At 35.7% G+C, this 13,175-nt stretch overlaps 1 protein-coding gene across 2 annotated transcripts in view; it reads right to left on the reverse strand.

Moving 5' to 3' along the window:
- Positions 1 to 13,175, reverse strand: part of NBEAL1 (neurobeachin like 1) — a 180,684-nt gene that overhangs the window by 138,461 nt on the left and 29,048 nt on the right. For both annotated transcript variants that reach the window (XM_026002514.2, XM_072741979.1), the window contains exons 4-6: positions 12,906 to 13,067; positions 5,572 to 5,653; positions 4,893 to 5,020 (exon numbers count right to left, since the gene is read on the reverse strand). In XM_026002514.2, coding sequence (XP_025858299.2) covers positions 4,893 to 5,020; positions 5,572 to 5,653; positions 12,906 to 13,067 — 372 coding nt within the window. The remainder of the gene's footprint in view (positions 1 to 4,892; positions 5,021 to 5,571; positions 5,654 to 12,905; positions 13,068 to 13,175) is intronic.

The following is a 13,175-nucleotide window of genomic DNA, read 5'->3' on the forward strand; positions in this document are numbered from 1 at the left end:
CATGCCCTGGGCTGAAGGCGGTGCTAAACCACCAAGCCACCCGGGCTGCCCTATTTTTCAGAACTTAATTTAAAAGGAAATTATGTATATTCCGGCATTTTAACTCCTAAGTACTTTAGTTAAGATTTGCTAAGGATACAGATACTGTGTTACACAACATAGTATAATTATAAATTTCAATACATTTAACATTAATACATTTATCTATCATTTCATAATCCAGTTTCATCAACTGATCCATCAGTATCCTTTATAGCATTTTCTTGCCCCTCAGTACAACTTCCTGTCCAGATATTACATTTAGCTGTCATATATCTTTTCCCTTCCTCAATCTGAAATATTTACACAACCTTTATGGCATTTTTAAAGAATGTTGTCCCATATTCCCTCCTTTAATTCATTACAATGTTCTTCATTTTGGATTTGTCTGATGTTTCCATACAATTAGATTCAGCTTATACATTCATGGTTGGAATACTATAAAAGCAAGAGTATCACAGAGGCACAGATGTCCATCTGCTTCTCACTGATGGCAATTTTGATCATCCAGTCAATGTACTATCCAGTACTATACAAAATAATTACTAATTTTTCCTTTGCAACGAGTAAGTAATCTGTGGGTAAACATTTTAAAACCATGCAAAAATCATGCTGCTTATCAAAACTTCTCCTAGATTTAGCAACCTGATCCATATCTTTCCTATAATTTGTGTAAAATGTTGATTTTTTTTTCCAATTAGTATTTACTAATTGGCACTTGGCCTTCTACTATAAGCAAGAGTCCTCTTCTCCCTTTATGTATCTATCTATCTATCCATCCATCCATCCATCCAACCATTCATCTTATCTATCAATCCATCCATCAACCTACCTATCATCTATCACTGGTATGGACTCATTAATTCCCTTTCCCCCAATGATTTATATATATATATATTTTTAAGTAAACTCTACGCCCAATGTGGAGCACAAATCCATGACTCTGAGAACAAGAGTCACATGCTCTACTGAGCCAGGCAGGTGCTCCATTCATAATTCTTTATGGCAATTAATTATTTTCATATATACATTGTCCCAGATTTGGCCAGAAGGAGCCCCAGTGCATAACTTAGTCTAATTAAATTGTTTTTCTCTTTGGGCAGGTAATGAGTCCTACTGTACCTACACTAGGCACAAAGTAGAAACTCAATAAATATATTTTTAAATAAATGCTTGAATGATTAAGTCCTTTTCAGGGAGGAATTCTTTTCCTACATCTATTTTAGTTCCACTTAAGAAAACCTTTTTTTTTTTTTTTTTTAAGATTTTATTTGAGAGTAAGCAAGAGATAGCATGCGCACACACACATGAGGGAGAGGGAGAGGGAGAAGCAGACTCCCTACAATTTTTTAGTATATGTGCTGCTGAAGCAAGCACCAGACTCCCTAAAGAGCAAGAAGCCTGATGTGGGGCTCCAGGATCATGACCTGAGCCAGATGCAGATCCTTACCTGACTGAGCCACCCAGGTGCCCCACGAAACATCTTTCTAAATATGTAAGATGATACAAAGGGGATCAAAACTAAGCTATTAATGATTAAATCAAATTACACAGAGATGAACACCACCCTGCTGAGCACAATGCCCAACACAAAGCTCAATGTCAGGACCCTGAGATCACCACCTGAGCTGAAACCAAGAGTTGAATACTTAACCAGCTGAGCCACCCAGGCACCCAAGGAAACATACTTTTAAATGGCTCTATATTTGGAATAATTTTTATTTATATTTGTTCTAATCTCTTTTAGTCGTTTTGGTAAGCAACAAACACAAATTAGAAAATATGTACATTCTATGTTACACTTAACTTCAGAATTAGATTAAGACATAAGATGTAAGTTATTGCTATTGCTCCCTTGTTTAGGTCTCCCATGAGCTATAGATTTTTTCTAATTACATGATTATTTGTAGTATGTTTCATTTCTCTATCAAAGTCAAAGAAATCCAAGTCTAAACCTCTGCTTTACCAGTTACCTCTGAAGCATTTCCTACTATTATCAGTAAAATTGTTATGCCTATTAGGGATAATACAGGGACAGCTTCCAGCATAATTCCTGGCAAGTATATTATTGCACACATTCATGAAATCTCACCACTCATCCTCTATTCTTTGTTCCTCTTCCTGTTGTCACCTTATACACGTAGAATTCTCTTTCTGTACTATAGTATTTAAATTTCTTCTTGTTTTTGTTTCTCAAAGTTGTTTTTGTTTTCATTTACCAACTTTGTTTTAATTTGTTGTCAGATCTACTTTTTTATATCTTCTCTCCTCCCAACTTTAACTTCATTTTTCTTCTTCTTAGGATTTCTCTAAAAGCCTCTTCTCTGTCATTTTCAGACTAATCTCATGTTCCTCTCTATATGTCTTGCTATCTATAAAGAAAAACTATTTGTCATTATTTCAAAACTTAAAACATTATCTTAGATTTGCCATTACTGACAGATCTGAGGGGGAGGATGGGGAAGTACCAAGAGTGAAAAAAGATATATAATTTCCTGAAATCCCTAGCATTAATGTCAAAATAGAGAATATTGGCTTCCACCAGGAAAGCCATGGAGGAGCAGTAGCCATAGGTCTCCAACCCTATGGACATGGGCCTCAACAAGGGCTACAAGGTGACAAAGAATGTGAGCAAGCCGAGGCAACAGCCACCATCATGGGCACCTGACCAAGCACACCAAGCTTATGCAGGACATGATCAAGAGGTTTGTGGCTTCGCCCCATGTGAGCACTATGCCACGGAGCTGTGCAAGGTCTCCAAGGACAAGAGCACCCTCAAGCTCATCAAGAAAAGTAAAGTATGGAGACACATGTCCATACCAAAAGGGGAGAGGAGCTAAGCAATGTCCTGGCAGCAATGAGAAAGCAGTAGACAAGAAGGATTCCCTCACTTCTGTAAATAATAAAGCCTTTTGGGGAAAAAAAGAGAGAGAGAGAGAGAGAACATGGATTAGTCAAGAACCAAAGTGATAAATGAGTAGAAAGGCTACAAATGGAACGCTGTTATGTGCCTCTTACAATCTTCAAAGAGTCATGAGCAGTGCTCAGGCAGAAGCGAAAGGTAGTGACAGTACAGTCTGCCAATTACTTTAATGCCTACCCCTTCTAGTCACAAAGTGGAACTTCTTGATCTCACTGTGGTAGATGGTGATGTGGGATTAATTCTGACCAATGAGTTCTGAATGAAAACAAAATGTGTCATGACCAGATGAGAGCATTAAATTGCTAACGTGAGATATTTCAGAGCTTTTCTCCCATGTGGTAACTAGCAAAGCCTTAGATGCTTGCTGCTCTGTCAGCTTGGGATCTTGTGTGACTGTGATGACTGAGGGTTTCTTGCCAATGATGGCAAACAGCATGAACAAGAAATAAACCTTTGTTATTCTAATCCCTTATTTGTTATTGCAACATCATCTGTCTTATCCTGACTGATAAAATATCTTTGCCAAAGAAAATTCAAAGCACTTTCTCTCTGGGGAAAAGAGATCTATTAAAGCTCAACAGACACGGAAGTATTCAATACTAAGTAAATTGTTTATAGAAGAACTGTTTACTTGACACAAATTTTAGAGAAATGAATTCCCAACAACGTAAGTGCACTGAAAGAAAAAGCTAGGTACTGCTTAGGTTTTTTGATTTAAATAAGTACAAATTATTTTTATCTATTCTTTAAAGCAGGACTCCTGCTAGACAGTAAGAACCTATTTACTATGGTTCAAGCTGTTCCTATGATGGGGTGGGAGGAAAAAAGGAAGTATTCAGAAGGTCATTAGTTCCTTCCTGTTAATGAACAGTCAAGAAAAGTATTAGAACAATGTGATGGTTGATTTAATGTGTCAACTTGGGAGGGTGTTTTTGGATGAGATTAACATTTAAACTGGTGAAATATGAATAAAGGAGGTTACTGGCTACAAAATGCCTCAATCAATCAGCGAAAAGATTGAGTAGAACAAAAAAATTAGCTTCTCTAAGCAAAGGGGAATTCTTCAGCAGACTGTCTTTGGACTTCACCTCCATCATCACTTTAGTGTCTCCAGCCTGACTACATTTGGACTAGAACAAGAACACTGGCTTTCTATTTGCCAGCTTTCAGATTGCAACCGGGCTTTAGCTTTCCTGGGTCACAAGCCTGACAGCCCTTATTGCAGATTTGGGCTTGTCCGGCTCTAAAATCACATGAGGTAACTGCTTATAATAAAATTTTTTCTAGGCATGCATGCGCGCGCGCGCACACACACACACACAAAGCAGACAAAATATTGTTTTTTTGTTTTGTTTTGTTTTAAAGATTTATTTATTTATATATTCAGAGAGAGTAAAAGAGAGGCAGAGACACAGGCAGAGAGAGAAGCAGGCTCCATGCAGGGAGCCCGATGTGGGACTCGATCCCGGGTCTCCAGGATCACACCCCAGGCTGCAGGCGGCGCTAAACCACTGTGCCACCGGGGCTGCCCCAGACAAAATACTGTTAAAAAATCATTTCATACTATGAAAGAAGCTTAAAAAAAGAGAACTTCCTTGAAAAATATGTATACTCTACTTGATGTTACTGTACTTTGAAATATTCCTATCAGATTCTTAGCATTCAATTGCATTATAAAATAAAGGTTCAGAGTAAATTTATTATCTGGAGGTGGCCACTTTCACTAATTCATTACTTCCAGCACAGTTCTCTATCTCAGAGATAGAGATAGGGGTCTTATACACATCTTACATATTTCTGTCATGAGAATAAGACCTACACTAAAAAATTACAAATATTTAATAACATTCAGGTTTTATTTTTTTGTTTTGTTTTGTTTTGTTTTTTGACATTCAGGTTTTAAATGAGCAATATGATTTAGAAGACATACCCTGAAATTCTATGCCTCCAATTCCGATATGGATCATATAAACTTTCACAGAACGCCAGTGCATGGATCACAAATTCTTCAATAGATGTCTGATCTGCCAATTCCTTTTCTTTTTTTTTGCTTTTTAACTGAAAGTAAACAAAAAATTATATTTAGTTAAAAATATGAAATGGAAAAAAAATATGAAATGGTATAACATTCTTATCTACATCATTAAAAGGCAACATGTTTCATTAATAATCTAATAAATCATTTTTATTCAAATAAACCTGAATCCAATTGAGTCTAAAGGGTCAGTTAATCATATGGACTGGATATAATTTTTTAAATTTTAAATATGGCCTAGGAAGAGTTTCAAATGAGTAACAAAAGCAAGTATCTTTTCACTAAGAGGGCTATTTGATAGTAATAATATATAATACATATATTGACAAATTATGTCATTATAAAAAGCCATTTATAAAACTTTAATTTTTAATTAAAATAAGTATATTAATTATTGCTTCCTACTTTTAGATAAAACATTTAAGATGTCTGAAATATATAGTACCTAACAGTAATTTTAATTCACTTATTATCTCCTCTAAAAACATTTAACTTTACTAATAGTAAATATTAAAAAAAGTAAAACTTAGTTACTCTCAGTAAAGCAACAAAAGGAATATATTAATTCACCTACTTGCTGAATATAGAGTGTTGTCATAGTGATGACATGATTAATATATGAGCAAGTCCCAATTTCTTCCACATTGGAGAGATTTCTGTGAGAAAGAAAAGAATACTAATTACATATAAATAGTAACAAAAGTGTATGCTCATGTATTCAGGTTGATTTTTGAAAATACATGTTGGAAAATGAAATATGAATGACATTCATTAAAACTTAAAATCGATATGGTTTACATAACTAATTTTCCACTAAGAATGTGAAACATACTTCAAGCACCATTTAACTACTGTAAACAAAATGTTTAAGAGAAATACATGCTGATTAGCAATTATTTGTTACAGAAAAAGTGAAAAATATCACAAGGTGGAAACAAAAGAGAAACAAAAAATCATAAATATTCCTACAACTCAACAGTTAGCAACTATTTACATTTTGAATTATTTCTTTTCAGGTTTTTTTTTTTTTTTTGTATATAGATCCTTAGTTTGGTTTTTATACATATTCCTGCCATTATAACACATGTACAGTTTTATGGTTTTCACTTTGCTTTTTGAAATTTCAGTTCCTTTATATCCAGATATCTAGATATAGATAAAATACATTGAAAGACCTTGATAGAAAGACCCAGCATCTGTACATTCCTACGAGGGCATAATATAATCTCTTGTTTAAAGCAGTGCGTGGGTCAATAAGTGCTTGGTGTTTAATTAAAATATGGTCCTCATTTTTATACCACTTTTATAAGACAAGATAGGACAAATAATGCTAACATTTTCCTATAACTAACACATCATCAATCTTTTTCTTAGAATAATAAACTAAAATCTATTAATCTTCTGTTCTGAGACATTGTGAAATTGAAAAAAACCTTTAAAATACAACCGATGCTAAAAGAAGAGGAAAAACAATGGAATTAACCAATAATATAAGAAGTCAGACTGGCATGACTTTTTTGAGAAAAAAGTAAAGGCGAGGTAAAGCTCAAAGACCCTATGGAAGATTCTAGGAAGATGGAAAAATAGGAATCACCATGGATCTGTCTCCACACCTAGAAAACAACTGTACTGGATATAACTCATTCTGGAATTCTGAAGTCTGCTGAATGCTGGCAACTTCCAGCGGAAGACCTTGGACAGTAAACTACAGTTAACTTTGGTTAATTTTGGTAAACTTCAGCTATTATTAGCACAGTAGCAACACCCAACCTCCACCCCCAGCCATGTGGTGGGCAGGACTGTACATCTTCCCCTAACAGCTTGCTAACAAGTTAAAGGAACCAAGGTGGACAGAAGAACCCTGGTCCTTCAAATACCAGAGATGTGTGCTCTGATCACTGACTCCTGCTTCTGATCACAGAAATGCAAAAAGGCAGGCAGCCATTGTTAGTATATCTCACCCAACTGTTGCAAGCCCTTGCTCTCTGGCTGAAGTAACTTTCAGGGAACTTAAAAGGTCAGGGACAAAAGCACCCCAACATAATAAAAAGCCATATATAAAAATTTTACAGCAGACATATACTTTATGGTGAAAGACTGAAAGATTTTTCTCTAAGACAGAAACAAGGCAAGAATGGTCATTTTTACTGCTTCTATTCAACACAGTACTGGAAGGCCTAACCAAAGCAATTAGACAAGAAAAAGAAATAAAAAGCATCTAAATTAAAAGAGAAGTAAAATTTATCTCCCTGCAAATAGAATCTTATATAAAGAAACTTTAAAAATTAGATACAAACCATTAGAATTAATGAATTCAGTAAAGTAGTAGGATAAAAAAATCAACACACAAAAATCAACTGCATTCCTGTACATAAACAATAATGAGAAAGGATTATCATGAAGACAATTCCATTTATATCAGCATTAAGAATAAAATACTTGGAATTAATTTAACCAAGGAAGTGTAAGGCATAAAATGAAAACTAAAAAAAATTGCTGAAATAAATCTTAAGCCATAAATAAATGCAACCACATGTCATGTTCACAGATCAGAGGCCATCTTACTATTAAATTATCAATACTACCCAGAGTAATCTACAGATTCAATGCCATTCCTATCAAAATCCCAAAAATATTTTCTACAGAAACAGAAAAACCCATCTTAAAATTCATATAGAATCCCAAAGGACTCCAAATAGCCAAAACAATTTTGAAAAATAAGAACAAACTGGAAGACTCACACTTTCTGATTTATTCCCTAGTACAAAGCAATAATAATCAAAACAGTGATGTTGGAGAAAGACAGACATATAGACAAATGGAATAAAATAGAGATCACAGAAATAAATCCTCACATGTATGTTTTTGACAAGGGTGCTGCCATTCAATACAGAAAGGAAGTCTTCAAAGAGTGATGTTGGGGGATCCCTGGGTGGCGCAGCGGTTTGGCGCCTGCCTTTGGCCCAGGGCGCGATCCTGGAGACCTGGGATCGAATCCCACATCGGGCTTCCGGTGCATGGAGCCTGCTTCTCCCTCTGCCTGTGTCTCTGCCTCTCTCTCTCTCTCTCTGTGTGACTATCATAAATAAATAAAAATTGAAAAAAAATTAAAAAAAAAAAAAAAAAAAACAAAGAGTGATGTTGGGAAAACTGGATATCCACATGCAAAAGAATAAAGCTGGACCCTTACTTTACTCTGTATACAAATATTAACTCAAATGGATCAAGAACCTAAGTATAAGATTTAAAACAATAAAACTCTTAGAAGAAAATAAAGTACAAGAGTGTTATGACACTGAATTTAGTAATGATTTCTTGGATATGATACCAAAGTATAGGTAACAAAAGTAAAAACAAACTGGACTTCATGAAAACTGAAAAATTTTGTGCACTGAAAGACACTATAAAAAAAAAGACATTATTAAAAGAGTAAAGAGGCAACTCACAAAATGGAAGAAAACACTTGCAAATCATATGTCTGACAAAGGATTAATATCCAGTATGTAGAGAGAGTTCCTAATTCTAAACATCCAAAAAATCAACCAAATTCAAAACTGGGCAAAGACTTGAATAGACATTTCTCTGAAGAACTATGTGAATGGCCAATAAACACACAAAAAGATAGTCAACATCAAAAATCATTAGAGAAAAAAAAATCATTAGAGAAATGCCAATCAAAACTATAATGAGATAGTCCCTCACACCCATTAGGATGCTAGCTAGTATTAAAAAAAAAGAAAGAAAGAGAAAGAAAGAGAAAGAAAGGAAGGAAGGAAGGAAGGAAGGAAGGACGGACGGACGGACATCTGGGTGGCTCAGCGGTTGAGCATCTGCTTTGGGCTCAGGGCGCAAGCCTGGGTTCCAGAATGGAGTCCCATATCAGGCTCCTTGCAGGGATCCTCCTTCTCCCTCTGCCTATGTCTCTGCCTCTCTCTCTTTCTGTGTCTTTCATGACTAAATAAATAAAATCTTAAGAAAAAAAACGGGCACCAGGGCAGCTCAGTTAATTAAGCATCTCTTTTTTTTTTTTTAATTTTTTATTTATTTATGATAGTCATACAGAGAGAGAGAGAGAGGCAGAGACATAGGCAGAGGGAGAAGCAGGCTCCATGCACCAGGAGCCCAACATGGGATTCGATCCCAGGTCTCCGGGATCGCGCCCTGGGCCAAAGGGAGGCACTAAACCGCTGCGCCACCCAGGGATCCCAAGCATCTGACTCTTGATTTTGGCTCAGGTTGAGATGGAGTCCTACCTAGTATAGAGCCTGCTTAAGATTCTATCTCTTCTCCTCTCTCTCTGCTCCCCTTCCAAAACAAAACAAAAAACAAAACAAGAAACCGCAGGCAAACAGAAAACAACATGCGTTAGCAAGGACATGGAATAACTGAGATATTTGAGTACCAACAATGGAAATGTAAAATGTTATAGCCACTGATCTGAAAAAGTCTATAATTCCTCAAAAAATTAAAAATACAATTATCATATGATCCAGCAAGTCCACTTTTGGATATGTGCCCCAAAGACTCAAAAGTAGGGTCTTGAAGATATATTCATGTTCATAACAGAATTATTTTTCTATTTATTTTTTTTCTTACTTAAATCCTTAGCACACCTGAGGACCAGTGGAAATTTACTTATTTTTTGTCCTTTCTATCTTTCCCTAAGGGGCTTTTCCCTGCAAAATGCCTGACATGATACCAGAGGGGAACCTGGGAGTGGGGGGCATGCCAGGGACTTAAATACAAGCTGGAGGGCAGGGCACAGGTAGGACAGGAAAGAGACAGCACAAGGGACATAGCTTCTCAGATAAAGATGAACGAAGAGCAGAAAAAAGCTGTGCCAGAGGGCAGAGGGATAAGACACTAAGGGGTGAGCAGAAAGGCCCCCAAGCCTAGGTTGATACCCACATTCCCCAAAAAGTAATGACAGAGCATGAAGACCTCCCCTCATAGGTTCCAAGGAACAGAATGGAGAGAATAAATCAGATGTACTGCCTCAGGGAAAGGGAAGAGGTCCTGACAGAATGAGAATATTTACCCAAGGCTCCAAACAAGTTGAAAACTTATGCCCATGCAAAAATCTACACAAATGTTTACAGCAGCCATATTGGTAACTGCCAAAAACTAGAAGTAACAAAGATGTCCTTCATTAGGTAAATGAATACACAAAGGTGGCACATCCATAAACTGAGTATTATTATTCAGTGATAAAAAGATACACACTGGGCAGCCCAGATGGCTCAGTGGTTTAGTGCCGCCTTCAGCCCAGGGCGTGATGCTGGAGACCCAAGATCGAGTCCCATGTCAGGCTCCCTGCATGGAACCTGCTTCTCCCTCTGCCTGTGTCTCTGCCTCTGCCTCTCTCTCTCTCTGTGTTTGTGTGTGTGTGTGTGTCTCATGAATAAATAACATCTTTAAAAAAAAAAAGATAGGGATCCCTGGGTGGTGCAGCGGTTTGGCGCCTGCCTTTGGCCCAGGGCGCGATCCTGGAGACCCAGGATCGAATCCCACATCAGGCTCCCGGTGCATGGAGCCTGCTTCTCCCTCTGCCTGTGTCTCTGCCTCTCTCTCTCTCTCTCTGTGACTATCATAAATAAAAAATATATATATATTTATAAAAAAAATAAAATAAAATAAAAAATAAAAATAAAAAAAAAAAGATACTATCAAACCACATAAAGACATGAAGAAGCTTAAATCTATATTGCTAAGTGAAAGAAGTCAGTCTGAAAACAGTACACACTGTATTTTTTCACATATATGACATTCTGGAAAAGCAACACTAGTTACAATAAAAAGAAATCAGTGCTTGCCAGAGGTTGGGCATGACATGAGAGAAATGAATAAAGTGAATACAGGGCATTTTTAAGGTGATGAAATCATTCTGTAAGATATTGTAATGGTGGATACAAGACAACATGCATTTGTCAAAACTCAGAGAACTGTAAAAAAGTGAACTCTAATGTACTCTACAGATTTCAGTTAATGATATATCTTTCCAGTTCATCAACTGTAACAAACTTACCACCCTAATGAAAGATGTTAATAATGGAGTGGAAGAAGCATATAGGAACTCTGCATTTTTTCCAAATTTTTATATAAAACTAAACTGCTATACAACATAAAATCTATTAAAAAATTTTAAGGAATTTTTTTTAAACAGAGAAGTCTCTAGAAATAGAAACATATTCTGTAATTGGCAGCTATTAAACATTAAATTTAAAATAAAATAAACATTAAATTTCTCATCAGAGATTATTAGCTCCTAGTAAAAAAAAAAAAAAAAAAAAAAAATCAACCAAAAGATGCACTCAGCTTGGAGGCCACTTGGGATTCTCGCTCTCTCCCTCTGCCCTTCCCCCCCCAATTGCATGCATGCCACCCATGCTCTTTCTAAGATAAATAATTTTTTAAAAAGAGCTAAGCATATTGGATTTAAAACAGTTATTTATCTATAGGATTTCTGATTTCTGTAAAACTATACTAAGTAGTTAATAGGACAAAATATTGTAGATCAACAGACCAACTCATGTTTTATCACCTAAGTAAATCCTTTTTCCCCTCAACCCTTTAATTCTTGTATTATTTTTCTAAATAGAAAGGATGATAAAGAGTATAAAATCAGAAAAGTGTGTACAGTTCTAGAAGAGCCTAAATTAGGGGAGAAACATTTTAGCAATTATTGCTCAATCTTTCTGTGATTTTTGCAGTCAAATGCATGAGCAGTTAAGTGAAAGGTAAATAAATGCACAGTAAATTAAGTCCCTGGTTTGTCTACTAATTAATTCTAAAATATTTATAAAACAAATAGTACATATTATAGGAAATGGCTTCCAAAAAGAAGACAGACTTTAAAGAGGTATACAATGCCCCTAACCCAACAGTTCTTAAATTTGTATATATAGGTTAACGTGAAAGTCGTGAAAAATTTGAATGCCTGAGCTCTTTGGAGTCAGAATTTTCATAAGGCTCAAGCTCTGTATGCCTACTAAGCTGCCCAGTTGATATTTATGCACACCAAAATTTAAGTGCCACAGACCTAATTATCTATAAACCGGGAAATATAAGCTATAGAATAATCATACTTTGGTAAAATTATAAAATGAAAGATTAGAAAAATACATTTCATAAATGATAATGCACAGTAGTAAAAATGTACATATGTTTACAGGTGAGGATCACACAGAAAATATCACCGTGACAAATTCTTGGTTAGGTAAAAATTCCAGTCACTGTTTTTAGAGTAATTTTTTTTTTTTTTAAATCTTGATTGAATCGCTCTAGAACTAGGTATGGTAATTAAAAGGCTTTCCAATAGGGGTGGCCTGGCTGGCTCAGTCGTTGGAGCATGAGACTCCTGACCTTGGGGTAGTGTGTTCGAGCCATATATTGAGCATGAAGCCCACTTCAAATAAAGAAATAAAACATTAAGGACACTTGGGTGGCTCAGTCAGTGAAGCATCTACCTTCAGCTCAGGTCATGATCTTGGGATCCTGGGAATAAGGCCAGTGTTGGGTTCCCTGCTAAACGGGGAGTCTACTTGTCCCTCTCCCTCTGCCCCTCCCACTGCTTGTGCTCTCTAATAAATAAAATCTTAAAAGAAATAAAACATTAAGTAAACAAATAAATAAAAAGCTTTCCAACACAATAACAAATCAAAGCCTTTCATAAAAGATATACTCAATCTTTAAAGCTCCATATGAACAACACCATTAATAATCAAAGCCTTTCATAAAAGATATACTCAATCTTTAAAGCTCCATATGAACACCATTAATAATCAAAGCCTTTCATAAAAGATATACTCAATCTTTAAAGCTCCATATGAACACCATTAATAATCAATAAATGCATTATTTTGATAATGATTTTTTAAAACATGTAACTAGTTTGTTTGTACCAGATACCTGCAAAGAATAATGAAGAACTTGACAAGCAAAATTGACAAAGCTTGTTGTTGTTCCTCTAACCCATCTGCCATTTTCTGAACACACTGTAGCAGCTGGATCCTTAGAACCTGCAGAATATTATCAGGAAGTAGAGATATTCCTGGAGGCACATCGTCTACCCTGTAAGGGGAAAAAATAAGAAGGGTGATTAAGTACAACAAAATCTTTGGCACTTTAAAGGAATTGGCATTTTTATCTCAAATCCTAAAGAAATTCTTTTATTCCAGA

This window comes from Vulpes vulpes, chromosome 16 (assembly GCF_048418805.1).
Source record: "Vulpes vulpes isolate BD-2025 chromosome 16, VulVul3, whole genome shotgun sequence".
Classification (NCBI taxonomy): domain Eukaryota; kingdom Metazoa; phylum Chordata; class Mammalia; order Carnivora; family Canidae; genus Vulpes; species Vulpes vulpes.